Source organism: Vicia villosa, linkage group LG5, assembly GCF_029867415.1.
Source record: "Vicia villosa cultivar HV-30 ecotype Madison, WI linkage group LG5, Vvil1.0, whole genome shotgun sequence".
In the NCBI taxonomy this organism is placed as follows: domain Eukaryota; kingdom Viridiplantae; phylum Streptophyta; class Magnoliopsida; order Fabales; family Fabaceae; genus Vicia; species Vicia villosa.
In genome coordinates this window covers 49,144,289-49,165,958 of record NC_081184.1, presented here as the reverse complement: position 1 = coordinate 49,165,958, position 21,670 = coordinate 49,144,289, and the positions used below count along the sequence as shown (strand labels likewise).

Sequence of the window (21,670 nt, the reverse complement as noted above, 5' to 3'; positions counted from 1 at the left end):
AACATTCATCCCCAACCCAGTTAACCTTCAAACCCCAACCCAGATTTCCAGAAAACATCAAAACCAGATGAAGATCCTCTTGATCTTCATCTTCAACCAACCTCCAAACCCCAACCCTATGAACCCTAGACCTAACAACACATGAACCCTAACCCCAACGACGAACCCTAACTCTTAATTAAAACCCAGATTCAGATAATAAACAACGAATCAAGCATGCAAATCAAGAAAATTAAGCTACGTGGATCGATTTGTGGTACCTTTTGTCTTATGTTTCAGGAACGTGTATGCTCCCTCCCTGATCCCTCTCTTTCTTCTTCCTTGCAGGTTCGATCGAAGCTTGAAGAAGAACTCGAAGCTCTTAGGGTTCGTGTTCTCCAGAAGTCCAAGCTCTCAAATTTTCGTCCCCTTCTTCTGTTTTCGTTTTTAGGTTATATAGTAGTTAAGATTAATCTTAGTTAGGAATTGTTAGATTGATTAGATTCAATTAGGGATTTGATTCTGATTCGATTGTAATCTCAGTTGTAATCTCATTCCGATTTAATAAAATTTGATTTGATTTGTTATATGTTTGATTCATTTGCGTTTTATTGAAGATTTGATTTTGTTTAGTCCTTGATTTGATCTATGGGCCTGGATTTACTTGCTTGTTAGATTAGGGTTGGAGATTGCAACGCTAGGGTTTCTTCGTTGGGGCTGCGTAGAGAGGAAGCTGGGAGAAGGTGAACAGGATCCGAGTTGGGTTTGACCCGGTCCGTTCCTTGAATCCACTTGGGCCCAAACTTGCCTAATTCATTTTGGCCCAAAACGCACTAACCCATTAGTTAACTAATTTAGACACAATAATAACAATAATCCAAATAATAATAACCATAATAGCTAATAATAATAATATACTAATGACATTTAAAAACCATAATACATTAAACAAAAAATTCAATCAAAAACCATATTGTATACAGCCCATTAAATGAATAGTCCCAAATTGACAAAATTAGGATATATGCTAAACAATAATTAACAACAATTTTCCATCATTAGTAGTACATTAAATATATCTGTTATATAATTATTACCTAACTGAAACCCAATAGAAAATATAAGTAAATAATAAACCATATGCATAAATTGTAAGAATGGACAAAAAAAACTCAAAAATGGAATAGACGGGCCAGATGACTGGGCCCAAAACACCTTCTATTTTAACTCCATTTTAACTTAGGACACTTTATAAGAGAGTGGGTTGGACAATAGGAACGTCAAACCCCATGACTCTTAATTTCAACCCTCGATGAATTAAAAGACGTAGGTCTGGTTGGGTAAATTTTAGGGTATGACAACAGGACCTCTAAAAACTTGAGACGACTCTGGAGATGAGTTTGAATTGTGTGAAGTTCGAAAGCGACTCTCAAGTGGTAGTTCAAGCCATCCACTCTAGAGCTACTTGGTAACTCTGAGCTACTTTTTTTTTTGCATAAAATGACGCTGTTTTCATGATTTTTTTATAAAAAATATAATTAAATTTTAGAGTGAAGTCTCATTTTAGTCCCTCACAAAAACTGTAGAGGTCAGATTAGTCACTGAGAAATAAAAAGTCCCTATTAAATCCCTTACAAAATTTAACCGAGTCATGTTAGTCCCTCTACTAATATTTTTTTCAAACCGATTTTTTTTAACTTTTGAACCGTAACTGGACCACCAGTGAAGACCCATTTTAGTCCCTCGCAAAAAAGGGAGAGCCCAAATTAGTCCCTAAGAAAAAAAAGATCTCTATTTAATCCATTACAAAATTTAACTGAGCCATGTTAGTCCCTCTTTTAATATTTTTTTCAAACGTTTTTTTTTGTATTTTTAAACTATGACTAGACTTGACAAGATAGACCTACTTTCAGAAATTGAGTACGGGTCAGAGGTTGAGTTCCTTTGCACATGGTCTTCAGAGTTTAAGTTTCCACCAGAAGCTGGGTTCCCTAGATGTGAGACATTAAAATCTTATCATTCAGAATTTGAGTAATCATATTCTGATCTTTCATAATTTGAGTCTCAAGCTTCTCTTCATATGTTCCTATCAGAGTCAGAGTCCAGTAAATTCTTTGACTAATAATCCTGCACATTTGAACATATGTTAGTGTACCTAATTGTTCATTAAATACTTTGTTATCATCAAAACCTAAGTGATATGGTATAAACCAGTTTTCTTCCAACATACCATGTGTATTATTTTTGCCACAAGTATTATTTACAAAAGAAAGAAATTATCCTAAGTTAACCTTAGTAACAAAACAAAACCTTCCTAAAAGATCATTAACAATTAAAACAATAACGACACCTAATACACAAGAATACATAACAACAAAAACCATAGTCATCCACCCATAAGCCTGATAATAAACCAAACAAAGAAAAGAACATCGTGGTATCACGATGATTTATCTACAATCCCTTCATAAATAATTTCAATTCAACAGTCGTAAAATAGGAGTCCGGTCACAATTTAAAAAAAATTGATTTGAAAAAAAAATACTAAAAGAGGAACTAACATGGCTTGATTAAATTTTGTAAGGGATTAAATATAGACTTTTTATTTTAGGGACTAATTTGGACTCTTCCTTTTTTGTGAGGGACTAAAATGAGTCTTTATTAGCAGTACAGTCACAGTTCAAAAGTAAGAAAAAAAATCGATTTTTAAAAAATGTTAGTTGAGGGACTAACATGTCTCGGTTAAATTTTGCAAGGGATTTAATAGAGACTTTTTTTCTCAGGGACTAATCTGACCTCTACAGTTTTTGCGAGAGACTAAAATGAGACTTAACTCTAAATTTTATTCGAACCTTATTTAGAACAACTTTTCCCCTATTTGGAATTAGACTTTGTTTAAAATTTATATTTTGTATTATTTTGTTGTGACGTGTGAGTGATGATTATATTTAGAATTTGAATGTAAAAAATAAACATGTGAAATTATGATATTTTAAAATTCTAAAATTTTGTAGGTGTTGTGTTTTTTTTTTTAGAGACTAAGTCGTCTGGTTCGACCGATTTAATAAATATATAGTATTGCAATATAGACCGGTTTATTCAACTGAGTTATCTGATTTAATCCGATTTAGTCATGCGATTCCACCAATGACCCAACGGTTCAACCAATAAACTTGTGGCCCAGTACCATCACTCTTCCGATCCGTAAAACACTGGATATGAGTTAACTTTGTTGTTGTAATTTTTTTTTTTTAATATTTACCCGTTCAGTAATTCAACCCGACCCATTGATGAGTAATAGTCATTAAATCAGCACTTTAACAAGCTGGCCAATGGCCACCCGTCTGTATCTTAAAACACCTGTCCGAAAGGATGAAGCTTTCTCCAAAGGATTGAAAAATTGAAATCCGTGTTTCTCTCTTTCTCATCTCATACCATTCAATCAATCAATCAATAAAATGGCAAACATTTTGAAGGGTGGCACTGTTATCCTCTCATTCTTCTCTTCACGAACCACCACACTCTCCCGACCATCAACAACAACAACAACCCATTGCTCATTTCGTTCCAAGTTCCCTTTTCTCTCACTCTCTTCTACCTCACGCCCTAGACCCCTAACTGGATTTCCTTCCTTTTGCACTGTTGCCTCCGAGCCAGTCCCGGAAGCCGTAGCCGCTGAAACCAATAGCAATAATGAAAATGATAAGAGTGTTAGAGATTCTGCCGGGTTGCTTGACATAAGAGTCGGTTGCATTCTCAGGGCATGGAAACATGATGAAGCTGAAACTCTTTATGTCGAGGAAGTTGATATTGGTGAGCCTGAACCTAGAATCATTTGCAGTGGCCTTGTCAATTATATCCCTCTTGAACACCTTCAGGTTTCTATCTCTCTTTCATTTCAATTTCCCCAATATCATGTCTTGTGTTTGGCTTCCTAGTTCACAGTTGCGGTGACGGTTTATACTAAAGTGTTGTGCTTTCTGCTTTGGCTATTTGATGTTCTATTCATTCAGTTATTTATATTTAAGGAGGGATAGTTGTGCCTTTTCATCTTGGAACCTGGTCTTGTGGTGTACATAGTAGTTGATGCATGAATATCATCTCATGAAACTCTGCTGTAGTTCTTGTATTGTATCTGATCAGTTTAGGTAGAATAAAGGTTGGAAATGAAGTGGATTAGAGTGTGCGAAAGAGATACTGTATTTAGGACAATTTGTACTGTGTTATCCATAATATAATGAACTGTGACTTTAGCATTTGTGCTGGTTTCAAGAAAGAAATATGCGGTTTTATAACAGTTTTTATAATGACAACCATAATTGTTAATCTCTTGGGTTAACTCAGAATTTTACGAGTTTATGACGCTTGGTCTCAAAATGAGTTAACTTGGTTAAAGGGTAGATATGGGTAAACTTTGGTAGACTCGTAGGCTCTAATAGAATCAAGAGTTTGATGAATATTGAATTACAGTGGTTTAGCGATTTTGTTAAAAACCTAAATACAGCAACTGAACAATAAGAATTTGCGATGAGCAAAATATCAACCTCACCTCAACATTTGTAGCACACTACTCCACATAAGCATCTAACTTTTCAGTGCAAACCCATAGGTAGAGGTAAACGATGTTAGCCTCCACCTCATAGCTCCAACATAAACAAAGTCATGAACCAGAAAACATGAACAAACTCATCATTGCATGTTTGCAAGTTGCAATGAACCCAACAGGACAACTACGTGAATGAACCCGACTTTGATGAATTGAAACCTCACTCTACTTAGCCTAATCTAACTCTCGAACTAGGGATTGCGTCTGTGGTATGGTCTCAGGAGTTTATATAGACTCTTGAATTTGACTACCTTGAGCTTAACTTCACACTGTCCATAATAATCGTCCAAGTTCAATCTGAGCACATATAATATAAAGCACCGCAAAACTAAATTTCAAATAAGTCGAAGATTAAAACATATGGTAGCTGATTCTATATATCAGTCATCATTCCAATAATTAGCTGAAAGTCTTGCATATTACTCGAAGAGCCTTCTTGCATGTGTGAGAGGCAAAGAAGCTCGAACACTTCAAAATAGTTGTTGCACTAGTCTTCAAGTCTATAGCTTAAAATCTAAATTCTTAAAGTATATTAATTTGCGTAATTCTTGTAGTGTTAGTTCTTGATGAAATGTATTATCAAATTTTGAACTGCACCCTTACATACCTAAAAGCTTCAATTTATGAATTTTAAAAATTGACAATCAACATCTTATTTACTAGAAGTCTTCCATTTCGACCTCATTCCTAAATTTATGATTAATTTATGCCATATGCTTCTCTATTTTATTGTATGCTTTGTAGGGTGCATCTCTCCCCTAAGGAAGAATAGGGTTTTGGTGTCTGACAATATTGCGATCAAAATAAAAAAAGAATTAACAAGAAATTTTGTTTAAGGCCAATCATATGGTTTTTATAGACATATTTGTGTGTTAAAAAAAAAATAAAATTTATCTAGGCCTTTAACTCAATTGCTCAACCTATGTATGTCGTTGCTTAATAAAATGTGAGTTTTCTGAGGAAGACACTTATGTTATGCAGTTAATGAATTTTCTGAGGTTGTTTTATTGGAATCAAACATATTTGTGTTTTTCTGAAAATTACAACTGATGGTAAGGTACAAATGCAGGGAAAAAAAGTTATTGTTCTTTCGAATCTGAAGCCAAGGAATATGCGTGGTGTCAAGTCAAGTGGAATGTTGATGGCTGCTTCTGATTCAAAGCATGAGAATGTTGAACTTCTGTTCCCTCCCGAGGAAGCAAATCCCGGTGAAAGAATCTGGTTTGGATCTGAAGATGAAAAGGACAATCAACCTGAAGCTGCCAAACCGAATCAGGCAATAGCTCAACTTTAATAGTATTACATCCAAAAGTTGAATACTCCGCCTAATAATCCAACCATCAAATTATAAATTCTTGTTAAGTAGATCAACTTTACAAATTTACATAAATTTTAAAACTCTTGAAGTCAACAGTTGTGTGCATTTTGAAACAATGAAAATGCCAAAAGAGTTGTTTTCATTATTTCTAAACAAGCACCATCTCTAGCTAGCATTTCATTTTTTCTCTATCACAATAATTCATTTCAAGAGTCTCGCATCTTCTAGTCAGTAACTACAGAACTAGTTTTATGTTAGAGAGTAATAGGACTGCTCATTGTTTGGTAGTGAACTTGATACATGTTCTTCCTAACTAAATAGGAGAGTACCCTCCGACTGCCTGTAAATATTTTAATCTTGTTCTTCCTCTCTTTGATATTTTGTGTGGTTTATTCTTGTGTATTGCCATAACATTCTCGTGTAACAACATGCAGATACAAAAGAAAAAGATATGGGAATTAGTACAGCCTCATCTTAAGACAGATGCTTCTTGTACGGCGATGCTAGGTGAGCATGTAATGCGTACATCTGTAGGCGCAGTGGCATGCCAGTCTTTGCAGAATGCAAATATCTCCTGACCAACACTCAGTTTCTCAATTTACACATCTGAATAGGCAATACCTATCTGTATGCGGTACTTCTTTTTTTGGACTCGTGTATAAACATTTTGTTCTGTATATTTTTATGATTTTAAATTGTTTTTTCAGAAGTTTCACCTGGAAATAAAGGTTTGAGCGTAGCATAAATATCTTGACATGGTTTACATGATTTTACATTTATTATTTATGGTATGATACTGTAAAAACAATTCACTCAGACATCCAATCAGAAATTTTCATGTTGGTATTTTAGGAAATTGTGACATATCATTAGATGTTTACATAACATTTTTTATATTATAATTAAATAAACTAGAAGGATGCCAAGCATATATTTTCATATTATAATATAGTTAAATAAATAAAAACGTTTATCTATTATGTGGGTGTGGGGAAGGTGTATACCCCATAGTACCCATACTGTCTGATAATATGTATTTTTACCCTATCTGGTGTAGGTAGTTTTTGCGGATATCTAATGTTATTAGTCCGATTGTCATTGATGTTATCAAATAGGTGCCATGGCTTCAGATATACATGGCGATGTTGCGGGTTTCCCGTCATAATTCGCTATATCAACGCCGCAAAGCGGTTGGTATGGCGGGAATTTGGCTCTCCACCATCCGCCATGAACCATCATCTGTCATCGACAGCACTGATTGTCATCCCTTCCCTCGAACTTGCTTTGTGATCTCCAAGTATGAGATTCTCATTGAAACATCATTTGTTCACTATGGTATCTCATTTGAGTAATAGTTGGTTTTTCTTGCAAAGGCAGTGGTTTAATAGTTGTCTCTGTCTGAGTGTCATCTTCACAGACCAAATTTTGTAATTCTTTTCTCCAAATACAAGAGGTGATGATAGTGCAATGTTGTTTGAGCCACCAAGGGAAAAGGCTAAGCATCAAAATTGGGTCGGGTGTTCCCCTTTGTTCTAATAATATTCTCTCTAGTTTACTCACAACTCCTTCAAAGATATAGAAGTTCTAAATACAATTTGTTAGCCTTTAGAAATTTTGAGAAACTCAAAACCACTTTTAGTAAACATCTTAATGTTGTTCATGATACAATAGGTGATAGAACTCACTAAATGAATAACGTAATTGTATTATTTGACTTAAAATAATATGCTCAAGAGCTCTACAATTGTTGAAATGCAGAAAGAAAATGATAAACCAGAGTTGCTAGAACTCCTAACCAGAGCAGAGTGCTTTTACACTAGAGAAAGAATCTGCTAGCCCTGTGATTTATATTGGCTGTTGCAGTGCTTTTATGGAAGCAAATCTAGTTTTTTTTTCCTTGTTTAATTTTCCAGTTCTTGGGGATTTGACCATGCAGCTTCACAGTCTCACCCTTCCAATAACAACAGTAGTGGAATCTTAAATTCTGACACCGACTCTATCATTAGGAGATGAACCTCCGACATTGAACGATTCAGTTAGTTTTGCAAATTCCACCAACATGTTGTGACACCATTTTTGCACTGCTTGTTGCATCGAATCTTCCATTGTCGACATTCTAATCTCCAACGCATTAACACGGTTTTGCTGGCGCCTATCAATGTTCATGATTTCACCTGCTTCTATCAATCATCTTTGGCGACATTCATGTCCACGATTTTGCTAGCTCTTCCTGGTGTATCATTTTTAAGAAATACATCCCCAATTAATACTACTAAATGCCTTAGGAGATGATAAGCCATGGTTGAACACATATATAAAAGACCATTTTAGACATTTTCAAAAACAAAATGGATACATTATTAAATATAATGATGTGTCGTGAAGGAAACATCTGCATTATGTCAAGAACAACCACACAAATGAGAGAGACACTGCATATTCACCAAAAACATTAAGGTATTAGGTGTATCGGTCCATTCATTTATATATTGCTCAACCTCCACTTTTTAAATAAATGTGAAACTTTTAACTCACACTTATAAACTGTATCACAACATATATTACATAGCTTTCTTCATATATGATTATATATGTGAAAGAAGTTTATAGAAAAGACAAAGGTAGTATGTAAAACCAGAGATGGATATGCAATAATGCATATATAATTACTGCCTATGATGACTCTTCCTTCTTCTTTGGCCATTATTTATTCCTTGTGGTTGTGGGAGCCTCAATAAGAACTTGTTAATAACTTGATCCAGAAAGTTAAAACAGGCATCACTCCAGGATCTCTTCATTACTAAAATTAAGTAAGGAGCCAAAACGCCTGTTGCAAACCCCAAACCAACACTCAATAAAAACCAGTTATCATTTTCCACCTCATTTCTCAGTCCACTTTCAGAGCCATCATCACTGAGATCATCATCACCTGAGCACTTCCAAGGAAGTGGAGGGCCACAAAGATTAGGGTTCCCTGTAAAAGCTGATGTATCAAAGGTTGTCACTTGACCTGTGTAAGGAATAGCACCCATGAGGTTGTTGTTGGACAAGTTTAGGCTCCCCAAAAATGTCAATGAAGGCAAACTTAAAGGAATTGTGCCAGAAAGTTGATTGCTCGACAGATCAAGATATGATAGTTGATGCAAATTTGATATGGTTTCTGGAATTTGGCCGGTTATATGGTTTCTTGACAAGTTGAGAACCATCAAACCAGATAGTTTTGTAATTTCATTGGGAAAATTTCCTGTCAAGTTATTATCAGAAAGGTCTATGCCAGTAACAAGGGAAAGTGTCTTGGTATACTTTAGTCTTTGGTCTTTTATATACACATTCAAACTTTCTTCATAGTAGTGACCTTCATAATCTCCATATAGTAAGTATTTATTTTTCTTCTTGGCTTGGACTATAGCTTTCAGATCACCCAACCTTGCTGGAATGCTTCCAGTCAAGTCATTTCTGGAAAGGTCGGGGACTTGCAACGTGCCTAGTTTTGAAAGTTCAGGTGGCAATTCGCCAGAAAATGCATTAGACCTCAAAATAAGAATTCTTAGAAATGTGAAACCTTCCCCAAACCATGTTGGAATAATACTAGACAATTCATTGTTTCCAAGATCCATAGTTTCTAACACTGACAAATTTCTTAAAGATGATGGCAAATCCCCCGAAAAGTGATTGTCACTAAGGTGTAATGATCTGAGTAGTTGAAACTGGCCCAAGGAATCTGGAATTGTCCCAAACAGACTATTATTCCCAAGGTCTAGTACATCCAGAATAGAGCAATTTGCAAGGCTTGGAGGGATCCTTCCAGTTAAGTTGTTGTTTGAAAGATTAATGACAGTAACACGCGACATTTCTCCTAAAGACAATGGTATTTCTCCATGGAGTTGATTATGAGAAAGAGATAGAAATCCCACATGATTCATTTTTTCACATATGTTTAATGGGATTGCACCCGAAAAGTGATTGTGTGAGAGATCTAGCAGCTCGACGCCAGGTTTTATAACAGGAACCGATCCTTCAAGAAGATTAAAGCTTAGATCAACTGCATCAGAAGATAATGCCACATGCATTGGATTTGGAAGCCAACCCTGCAACTCATTATGTGACATGTTTAAAAACGTTAAGCGGGATGATATATCCCAAAACCAGTTTGGTATAAAACCAAAAATGCTAGCATTTGAAACGTCTAAATAGTCTATCTTATTTTGTGATTTAAGCCAAGGTGGAAAAGAAGGCCCCAAAACACATGAACTCATAACAAGAAAAGATATTTGGAATGGCGGTATCCAATTGGCACTGATATTCACAGTGAGTGAATTGGAAGACAACACTACAATCTTCAACTTTGCCAGCCTTGAAAAATGGTCCTCAGTTACCGTGCCTGTCAACTGATTGAAAGAAACATCTAAGTATGACAGCTTAGAAAGTTGTCCTAAACTATCTGGTAGAGTACCATTTAATTTATTCTCTTCAAGCATCAAGACAGTGAGATTTTGCAGCGACCCGATGGAAACAGGAATAGGACCTTCAAGCAAATTACGCGCAAGAGTAATACCGACTAGACTGTCTAGCTGAACTAACCAATCTGGGATTTTACCGTGCAACTTGTTGTCGTCCATGATAAAATACGCCAAATTAGGAAGAGGTTTTCTAGAAGGGTATTCATTTATTCCTTGAAGAAACTCAGGTAGAGTTCCTGTCATATTGTTTCCTGATAATATAAGAAATTTCAACATGCAGAGTTTACCAATGGAACTAGGAATACCGCCCTCAATAGCATTGTCACTGAGGTCAAGGTAAGTGAGAGAAGTCAAGTTACCAAAGGATGAAGGAAGTCTCCCGTGTAACTTATTAATTGACAAATCAAGCTTTTGTATATTTCCCCATCCTTTCATCAAGAGTTGAGAACAGCTTGCTTTGAGATTTACATTGTTCCCTAAATTCAAATACTGTAAGTTTGGTAGGTCTCTTAAACCAAGTGGAATTTTTCCATGCAAATTATTATTGCTTATGTCAATATGTTGTAAGGTGCTAATATTAACAAGCCAATCAGGTATTTTTGAAACAAATTTATTAGAACTAAGATCTAAGACAGAAAGTGAAGTAAAATTGGGAGATGGAGGAGATGGAATATGGCCAAAAAGTTCACAATAAGATAGATGCAATTTCGTTAAAGAAGGTAGCTGGTTTAATGCACTAACCCAATCTGTTGTCGCTACCGATGAAAGGTCGACTCCATCCATTGCAAGATGTTTCAAAGAGACAAGGCCAGCCAACCAATGTAGATTTTCAACATGTAGGCTAAAAGATTTGAGATCAAGAGATTGCAACTGAGAAAGGTTTCCAAAACGAGGTGGAATTAAGCCAGCGAAACCAGCATTTGACAGATTCAGATATTGCAAATTCATCAGTGATCCAAAGAACTCAGGAATTGGTATTCCCTTGAATGTGTTGAAGCTCAAGTCTAAATAGCTTAATGACTTGAGTTTCATCAATGATGGTTTTACCTCACCGCTTAGGTTCCATTTTCCATACTTTGGAGATGAATCAACTTGCACCGAAGGCGGGTTATGGAGATCGATTGCAACAACAGCACCTGTGATGTTATTGCAATATATTCCGTGCCATTGACAACAGTCGGCGTTTCTCCATGAAGAGAGCCTGTTCTGAGGATCCTCAAGCCCATTTTTGAAGTCTAGAAGAGCTTCATGATCAGAAGCTAGGCATTCAACAGCTAGAGCAATGCTGCTAAATGAAATAGCAAGTAACGAACCATAAACTAATAACGTGAACAATCCAAATTGAGACATATTTTTGATTGAACTAGTTCTCATACTCTGGCTATAAACTGATAATCATATCAGTTGTGAAAATTTCAGTCACAATCAAATCACTGTCTTTCATGCGTTATTATTATTATTATTATCTTGATAGGCAAATTATACTATATAAATAAGAAAAAACAAGCAAGCATTTGACTATTTCTTATCCATCCTAACACAGGAATGCAAAAGGTGTCATATTCAGAACTAAACTAAACTAAACGTTCTCACAGAAACTACAAAATGCTTATATTAAAAGTAACTATATAGAGACCAAAATATTAAATAATAGAATTAAATTATTGTTGTTTAGCTTTTGTTTGTTAGTTTATTCATTCGGAAATATGCATTCTTTTATTTTCAGTTCCAAAATATTTTTTTTTTGAGTACTATGCATTGACATCAAATAGAGATTTGAATACTGTATATTGATATCAAATTTTAGGATATTCGTTTGGAAGCATTATCTATCAATTCTGTTTCAAGAAACTACACATTTAAATAAATATATTGTATAAATTAATATAACACTTTTTAATCCACATTTAGTCAAATAATCTACACAGAAAACCTATAATAACAATTTAACATAAAAAATTAATACATAACTATTTTATGATATGAATATTTATTTTACCATATACTTCTTCTCCCCCTGTCACACAATGAGTGACCCAACCCACCATTTCATACATATTAAGAAAAGTATAGAAAAGTAAGAGAGAATAATATTTTTACCATAGTACCCCTAATATTAGAGGGTAGAATAGAAAAAAATTTATTGAAAATTGAAATGGGTCATTCATTTTGAGACACTACATTATTCTAAATGGGTCAACTATGGAACGGAAGTATTTAAAATACAAGAGCATTAACGTGCCACCTATGTGAAGTTGTGAACCCATCCTCCGCCTCCACAATCAATCATCGCTAAAACCCTTCCTCATGAAACGACACCGTTTTCATCCCAAACACGGTACACTCTTCACAAGCCGATGACACTTTCTCTCATCTTCACCACTTTCCGAATTTCCAATACTACCCTCGTCACCCATTACCATACTCTCAAACCCAACAAATCCGAAGCATGGTTCGTCAAAATCGTTTCCACCCTCTTTCTCCGCTTCACAAACCCACTCGACGTTACATTTTCGCGCTACGTTCGTAACCACTTAACCCCTTCACTTACATTACAAATTATCAAAAAACTAAACAACCCTCAATTAGGTTTCACCTTTTTCCAATTCACCAAACAAAAATTGAACCTTTCTTATTCATTTTGGACTTACAACTTTCTCTTAAGGTCCCTTTGTCAAGAAAATCAACACAGTTTAGCAAAACTTGTTTATCATTCTATGAGGGCTGATGGGTTGTTGCCTGATAGTAGGTTGTTGGGATTCTTGGTTTCTTCTTTTGCGTTTGTTGATAGGTTTGATGTTTCCAAGGAGTTTATTAATGATGCTTTGTGTAATAAGGTTGATGTAAATGTTGCTGTTTATAATAACTTTCTTAACATTTTGGTTAAATCTAATAGGTTACACGATGCTGTTAGTTTGTTTAGGGAGCTTGTTAGATTTAATTTGAATATAGATATATTCACATTCAATATCTTGATTCGAGGTTTCTGCGTTATTGGAGAAATCGATGAGGCGTTTAGGTTTTTGAATAATATGAGAAGTTTTGGTTGTTACCCGGATGTTGTTAGTTATAATACTCTTATACATGGTTTATGTAGAATAAACGAGGTTGATAGAGCAAGAGATTTAGTTAGAGAGATTTGTTTGAGAAGTGAGTTTGGTCCTAATGTTTTGAGTTATACGATAGTGATATCGGGTTATTGCAAATTGAGTAAGATGAAGGAGGCTTCTGGTGTTTTTGATGAAATGGTTTCGTCTGGAGCTAAGCCTAGTGTAGCTACTTTTAATGCACTCATCTATGGATTTGTTAAGGCAGGTGACATGGCTTCTGCGCTAGGAATACATAAGAGGATGCTGTTTCATGGTTGTTCTCCTGATGTTGTTACTTTCACTTTGTTAATTGATGGATATTGCCGAGTTGGGCAGTTGAACTATGGTTTGGACGTTTGGAATGAAATGAAAGCGAGAAATGTTTCTGCAAATTTGTATACTTTCTCGATTCTTATTAGTGCTATGTGCAGGAGCAATAGACTAGAAGAAGCTCGTGAGCTTCTAATACTATTGAATCAAAGTGACATTGTTCCACAACCATTTATCTACAATCCTGTCATTGATGGATATTGTAAATCCGGTAATGTTGATGAAGCTAATGCAATTGTGGTAGATATGGAGAACAAATGTAAACCGGATAAGCTAACATTTACTATTCTTATTATCGGTCATTGTATGAAAGGAAGAGCACCTGAAGCCATTGGTATCTTTTACAAGATGTTGGCGACCGGTTGTTCACCTGATGATGTTACTATTAGAACTTTAAGTTCATGTGTTTTGAAGTCTGGAATGCCTAGTGAAGCTGCCCGCGTTAAGGAAGCTCTATTTAAGAATCAAAGTACAAACTCATATATGCAGCAGTCTCTTTATTAAAGTGCTACTGAAAATCAGTGGTTAGGCATTGCCTTCCACTGTTTTCCCTTGAGAGAATATACTCATCAAGCAGCATGCCAATATTTTCTCTAGATTATCAACAATGGAGTCAGAATTGGCAATTTCCCCAAGATTATGCTGATGTCGTTGGAGCATGCAGGTAAGCATGCTGCAAATTGTTGATTTTTTTTTTTGGATTTAGTTTTCCCGATTAAATTTGAATTATTGTTTCTTGTCACTTTTCTCCTCACTTTTACTATGAAGTTTTAGTTAACAGTCTTGTTGATCTCAACACACCAACTTATCATTATCATGCTGGCATGGTAGCTTTTTGTTAGAGAAGAAACACATATAATAGGAAGAGGAGAGAGTAGTAGAGGTCATTGAGAAGTTTGTTATGGAACTGGTTAGGAGGGAATGCCTATCTGGTAGGAGTATTAGACTCGGGTGTTATCTGTTTCTCCATTGTAGAGATCAAATTTTTTTTCAACTATTATACATTTTTCGCGTTAATTGAATCAGATGTAACAGAGGAAATGTTGGAAGCAAGGGTTGATGCTCTAGAAGCAAGAATGGTGAGTTTGGAAGAATAATTGAAATCACTTGTGGCGGAGTTTCTTCAATTGTTGAAGGCAGAGATGGAGAGGTATATTGAGTTATATTGGGGGTGCTTCCACAAATGAGGATCTCAGTGTCATTGGTCAATTGTTCTCCAGCAACTGGTCACTGTTGGAGATGAAAACAGTTGAAAAGCAAGGTCATTACAGAAAGGTACCAGAAAAAGCAACGAGACGGTGCTAGAGGTGACTGTCAATGGTGGAGATGAAGCTTAACACAAGGAAATAGAAACTGAATTCGAAAAATTTGTTGGCAAGGGGGTACAAAAGTGGGACTGGACGAGTGAGGTGCAAAGAAACAAGCAGATGGTTGGTTTTTGTCACCACCGCCCGGAACCACCAGATTTCCGCCGACCTGCAGCGGCTTTGTCTGAGCCACAACTATCAGACCGTTGTTTATTTATTTATTGGAGATCCTGCTAGGATCCCACTAGTGTTGTCTATGGCGGATGTCGGGAAATAGCGGTGAGTCCAATCCGCCATAAAAATATGGTGGATGGCGGAATGGAAAATGGAGGATTCTCAATTTGCTAACTTTACCACGGTAAGAAAGGAACTATTGGATGCTTCAAGTGAACTTACCCTTTTCAAGTTGTGGGTGGTTGGTGATGAATTAACCTCTCTGAATTTGGAAGAAAGTGACGATAGGTTTCCAACCCCGGGAATTGGGAGTCAACTTTATGAATGTTTCAATCTCATGAAGCTAGCTTTACACATTACCGACAGCGGGATCTAGGAGGAAGTGACTTGAGGTTCAATGACAATTGCACCAAGAGAATAGTAGTTCCTTGGAAAGGGAAGAAGCAAAGAGCCACTTTGGAGAAAAAAGTCAATATTAGGAGTTAATGTTCCAAGCTCAGACTAGAGGGAAAGTCTGTTTTCAAGGGGGTGGCAATGTTAGAACCTCGAATGGGCTTAACACCACCTAATCAATATCATGCTGGTGCGACATCTTTCTGTTAGAAGGGAAACACATAAAATAAGAAGAGGAGAGAGTAGTAGAGGTCATTGAGAAGTTTGTTAAGAAATTGGTTAAGAGGGAATATCTCCCTGGTCGGAGTCTTAGACTCTGGGGTGTTATCCGTTTCTCCATTGTAGAGCTATTGAGCTCACATTTTGATCAAATAATGTACAGTTTTGTCTTAGCAGCAAGAAACAGTATTTTCAAAATTTTCTTCAATTTCTCTTTTTTTCTGATATAAAAACTTGGAATATTATTTGATCTATGAAATCATCCTCCTTCCTTGCAAGACTTAGGTTATGTGAGAGGTCTATGTGTTATATGCAAATGTCTATGATCTTAAGCAAGGTTGTCAGAATAGAGAGTTTACTTTGAATCGAAAGAGGATAGTAAGATCGAAAAATCGTAAATTGCAACCAAAATCGGTGGATTCTACTCGCATCATTTTGTTGAATCGAAAGGGGAAATCAATATTGCATAATCAAAAATCGTGACCAAAATCGATGGATTCAACTCATAATAGTAAATATATATTATAAAGTGCAAGTACTCAAAGATTAAAATCATAAAACAACCAAGTCTCAAATCTTAAATCTAAAATTACCTTTAAAAAAACCAAAATCGATGGAATCTATATGAGATCGTGGATTTTGCTGAGATTTAGCGATTTTGTGCGATTTTATTGAGATTTTGCTCTGAATTAGGATTCTACTCACGATTTAGATAGTTTAGGCTTCGCAAATTGGATCTTCATAGAATTCTCGGAAGTGTCACTTTGGGATGCGAGAAATCAGCCGCAGCTGCAGTTCTAAACAGGGTTCAAGTCTCTTGACATAAAAGCATCAAAATTTGATTATTCAAGTATTTGTAGAAACATTGATATCTTGATTCTTGAATGCAACCATGAATTGTAAACTCGGGGATGCTCCCATATTTTTTGTATTTCAGGCTCACGGACAATGCATGTCTATTTGGTTTTGGTAGTACTTGGAATGAACTTTCTATAAGAAAAGTTACCAGGTTTATGACAGACGCTGTGCTCTACAATGCTCGAAATAACACAACACTCATGTGGGGAATAAACTTGGTTGATATCAAGCTTGATGCATGCTGGATGTCATTTAGAGATTAGAGTGAAAGATGTTTGGTTTGTCACTTGGAATAAGATTTCATTCTCATTTACAACTTATCAAGAGACAAACTTTTAATTTCATTCTTTCAGATGAACATGGTTTTTCATTAGTTTTAAAGTGTATAAATTATAAATTGACGATGTTTGTATTAACTTTAAACATCCACAACCCTAAGGTTGGCCTAGTGTTAACAAGCCACAAATTGTTAAAATAATATCCACAAAAAACACCATTGTGACACTAACAACTCAATTATTTGTAGTTAAAAGCACAAATTAAGTAAGAAAAGAAATACATTGACTTTTATTACATTTGTGCAGGTTGAGAAAGAAAGGGACAAAAAGAGTCAAAATCTAGAAGGCTCTGATAAACACCAGCAAAAGATAGTTTGCTACGCGAAGCCTCGATTCGCTGTAGCGAATTCACCCAGAAACAAAGAAAAGAAGAAAAAGAATATTCGCTATAGCGAACATCAGCGAAGCAGGGCAATCAAGCAGAGTTCGCTACAGCGAAGCCCCGATTCGCTGCAGCGAAAGAACACAGGCACAAACAGAAACAAACTCTCATAGTTCGCTTGCAGCGAAGGAAAGCGAAAAGGATATTCGCTACAGCGAAACCCCGATTCGCTGTAGCGAATGGAAACAGAAGCAACCTCTCCCAGTTCGCTCGTAGCGAGGAGCAGCGAAGACAGTTCGCTCTAGCGAAATAACAGCTCGCTATAGCGAAATGTGGCGGTTAACTGAAGGCGGTCAGATTTGAATTCTTAAACCTTAAGCAACCATTCGCTGTAGCGAACATTATTTCGCGTAGCGAAATCAGGCGGCTGGAACTGGTATAAAAAGAGCAGAAGTATGAAGCAGAAGGGGGATCTGAGATTTTTGTTCTAAGGATAGTTTTTGATAAGTTATAAGATTACTTAGGAAGAAGAGAATTGGAGAATCGAGCTGGATTCACATCAACGATTGAGGAATCATCATTGATGTTCATCCATCCCAAATTCTTCCCTTTTGTACAAGTTATCATGTCAATGGATAACTAACCCTCTATCTTGCTAGGGATTGGATTACTCTACTGAAAAAGTATGTATATCTTCTGATTATCAGTTTAATACAAGCATGCTATTATGATTATCAATTATATCTTGATCTTAATTTCCATATTTCATGAATTGGATTGATTAATGACAATTGCTTCCAATTCTTTGAACAAAAGATATTTAATTACTCAAATATTAATTGCTAGACATAGAATTATATTTGAGATCCATAGTGAATATTCGTACTTAAATCACCGTCAGTGTATTCAATTCGAGTGAGAGATCATCAATTGAATAAACTGAAGGAACAAGAAAACTTCGTGTAGACATACACGTCGCTTTTGAAAAGTATATGGAGATATGAATGATAGCATGAGTATAAAAGATATATCAGTTAAAAATATATACTAACAGTAGAGGAAACCAATCCCTGCAAGCTTTATAAAGATTCTATAACTTCTGTTACAAAATTTGCATCTTAATTATAGTCTATTACAAAGAAGAATCTTACTAAATTAAACCAAGTTTTTGCAATCTTAAACTTCTAAAGGATTTTCAATATTCGGATTAATAGTAATATCACTCCAGTCTATGTGGATACGATAAAAATACTTTCTTTTGAGTTACACAACATCAAAATGGCGCCGTTGCCGGGGGACTGGCGTTTAGATATTATGAACCAAAAATGATTATTGTTCTCTTTTAGAAGCATGTATATTTGTTTAAAATACTGCATATACAATTGTACATATACTTAACTTATCCTAACATCTCTTTTTAGAATTGCAAGGCTTTTGTATGCGAGGTACAAACTCAACGGAATTAGTACCTTTCGATCCCGAGATCGAGAGAACTGTGCGAAAGAACAAAAGACGTGCAAGGAAACTAAAACAAGCTAACAAAAACAGAAAAAAAGAAACCACATCAGCTGCACCAGTCACAAAAATGGCAGAAGAACATCAGGTGGAACCTCCCTGCGAAAGCAGCCCAAGACGGTTCGCCCGTCTCACCAACAATCCAACCGCACGACGCGCTGAAATGAAAACAGGACTGCTGCAAATCATTTATGCTAACCCTTTTGCAGGTCTTGACCATGAGGATCCATACACACACCTCACAAAGTTTTATGAGATCGCTGGTACGTTAGGTGCTCCTGAGGCGGAAGAGGAAGCCGTGTTTATGAGACTCTTTCCACATTCATTGATCGGAAAAGTGAAAGATTGGTATCTTGACCAATCAATAGAGACAATGACCAACTGGAATGTCTTGGAAAAGCACTTTCTCAACAGGTTCTTCTCTCACAATCGATTTATGGACGCAAAGACAGCAATAGCAACATTCACTCAAGCGACAAATGAAACCTTGTGCGAGGCTTGGGAGCGTTATAAATCCATGTTACGAAAGTGTCCAAATCACAGCTTCGATAGCTTATCACAAGTCCATATTTTCCGTAATGGACTACTACCTCAACCGAAACTTCTACTCGATGCAACAGCCGGCGATCTTTACTCGCAAAAAGTGCAGAGGAAGCAGTCGCAATTATTGATAGAATGGCCCTCACGGATCATCAAGTTCAACATAATCGAGGTGCTATCCAAAGGAAACCAGGAGTACTGGAATTAGGAACGAGCGATGCAATTTTAGCACAAAACAAACTCCTCACTCAAACCGTTGAGGAACTAACAAAACAGCTGTCCAAACTTCCTCAACAACTCAAAGAAATGCATGCTCCGGCAAGCTCTTCACATCAAGTGGCTTATTGCGAATTATGCACTGGAGATCATCAGACTGGTTTTTGCCCTCCACCCAATGAGGAAGTTAATTATATGGGAAATCAGCAAAGGACAACACCGTATCAAAACAATCAGAATTTCCAACGAGGAAACAACGCCAATTATGGTCAGGGGTGGAGACAAGACACCGGAACTGCAAACAGACCACATCAATATCAAAGTTATCAACAACCACAGAATCCAAATCAACCCGACAGAACAACCAAACTTGAAGATACACTATAACAATTCATGCAACTCTCAATTGCGAATCAGAAAAATACCGATGCTTCCATCAAAAATCTCGAAACCCAAGTTGGACAAATTGCAAAACAATTGGCAGACCAACAAAAAGGTACTTTCACAGCTACAGCACAAACGAATCCAAAGGAACATTGTAAGTCTATTACAACACGAAGTGGTCAAGTGCTTGGATCGGGAAGTAATGAGAAAAACGAAGAGAAAATTTTGGAAGAAAAAGAGAGAGAGCAAGTTAACGAGGAAAAAGAAAAATTACATGAAAGTCATGATGAGATTATTGAAGACAGACAGAAAGAAGAAAATACAATAGAAACAAACGGTACAAGGAAGAATCAACGAACAAGAGAAGAAAAAGGAAAGCTGATCAGTCCACCGGTACAAAATCTACCATATCCACATGCTCCAACAAAAAAGGATAAAGAACGGCAATATGCTCGGTTTTTAGACATCTTCAAGCGCTTACAAATCAACATTCCATTCGCCGAAGCACTCGAACAAATGCCAACATATGCAAAATTCATGAAAGAAATCCTCACAAAGAAGAGGCGTATTACTGATGAAGAAACAATCCATCTTGACGCAAGCTGCAGTGCAATCATACAAAGGACCCTTCCCCAAAAAGAAAAAGATCCTGGACGAGTTACCTTACCAGTAACCATCGGAAACGTAAATGTTGGAAAGGCATTGATCGATCTTGGATCAAGCATCAACCTTATTCCACTCTCCGTGATAAAAAGAATAGGTGATATGGATATGAAGCATACAAGAATGACGTTGCAGCAGGCAGACAAATCAGTCACAAGACCATCTGGCATAGCTGAAGATGTTTTGGTCAAGGTAGATAAATTCCTCTTTCCAATCGATTTTGTTGTTATGGACATCGAAGAGGATGATGATGTACCACTGATCTTGGGGCGTCCTTTCATGAAAACCGCTCGTATGATGATTGATATTGATGATGGATTGATGAAAGTACGGGTTCAAGACGAAGAGGTCAGTTTTAACCTCTTTGACGCAATGAAATATCCAAAAGAAAAAGGAGTCTGTTTCAAGGTAGACACCCTTGAAAAGGAAATTACCAAGGTACAAGAACAAGCACATTTAACAACTCCCTTAGAAAGAGCCCTCATGAATGCTTGTGAAGTTCTTAGTATTGACGAAGAAAAGGACGTCCAACAATACTTAACCAATTTGGATTCAGCCAAAGAAATACCACCAAAAGAAACAAGGATTGAAAAGTTAGACAACGATATCGCAAGAAAAGATACCAAGTTGGAACTAAAAATGCTGCCAGATCATTTAAAGTATGTATTTCTCGACGAGGAAGGGTCCAAACCAGTCATTATCAGCAAGTTTCTAACCAATTCTGAAGAAACGAAACTGATTCAAGTGTTAAAAGAAAATCAAAACGCAATTGGCTGGGTGTTGTCCGACTTAAAAGGAATTTGTCCCTCGTATTGCATGCATAGCATTATGATGGAAGAAAATTTCAAACCAATCGCCCAACCCCAAAGGCGTTTGAATCCAACAATGAAGGAAGTAGTACGAAAGGAGGTGGTAAAGCTTCTCGAGGCAGGTATGATTTATCCTATTTCTGATAGTGC

At 36.3% G+C, this 21,670-nt stretch overlaps 3 protein-coding genes across 4 annotated transcripts; 2 read left to right on the top strand and 1 right to left on the bottom strand.

The window, feature by feature from the left end:
• Positions 1-3,309: 3,309 nt before the first annotated feature.
• Positions 3,310-6,612, top strand: LOC131601640 (uncharacterized). The gene is made up of 3 exons (XM_058873507.1): positions 3,310-3,857; positions 5,655-5,861; positions 6,338-6,612. The coding sequence occupies exons 1-3, from the start codon at positions 3,438-3,440 to the stop codon at positions 6,479-6,481; spliced, it is 771 nt and encodes a 256-aa protein (XP_058729490.1). The 5' UTR covers positions 3,310-3,437; the 3' UTR covers positions 6,482-6,612.
• Positions 6,613-8,569: 1,957 nt separating this feature from the next.
• On the bottom strand, positions 8,570-11,713 carry LOC131604628 (receptor-like protein EIX2). Its single transcript, XM_058877058.1, has one exon. The coding sequence runs from the start codon at positions 11,711-11,713 to the stop codon at positions 8,570-8,572; it is 3,144 nt and encodes a 1,047-aa protein (XP_058733041.1).
• Positions 11,714-12,589: 876 nt separating this feature from the next.
• On the top strand, positions 12,590-16,461 carry LOC131601639 (pentatricopeptide repeat-containing protein At2g06000-like). 2 transcript variants are annotated; one of them, XM_058873505.1, is made up of 2 exons: positions 12,590-14,714; positions 14,809-16,461. In XM_058873505.1, exon 1 carries the CDS (start codon positions 12,721-12,723, stop codon positions 14,284-14,286), a length of 1,566 nt encoding a protein of 521 aa, XP_058729488.1. In that variant the 5' UTR covers positions 12,590-12,720; the 3' UTR covers positions 14,287-14,714; positions 14,809-16,461. The 2 variants fall into 2 exon arrangements, with proteins under 2 accessions (XP_058729488.1, XP_058729489.1); XM_058873506.1 differs by having other exon boundaries at positions 12,590-14,446; positions 14,809-16,460.
• The last annotated feature ends 5,209 nt before the right edge of the window (positions 16,462-21,670 follow it).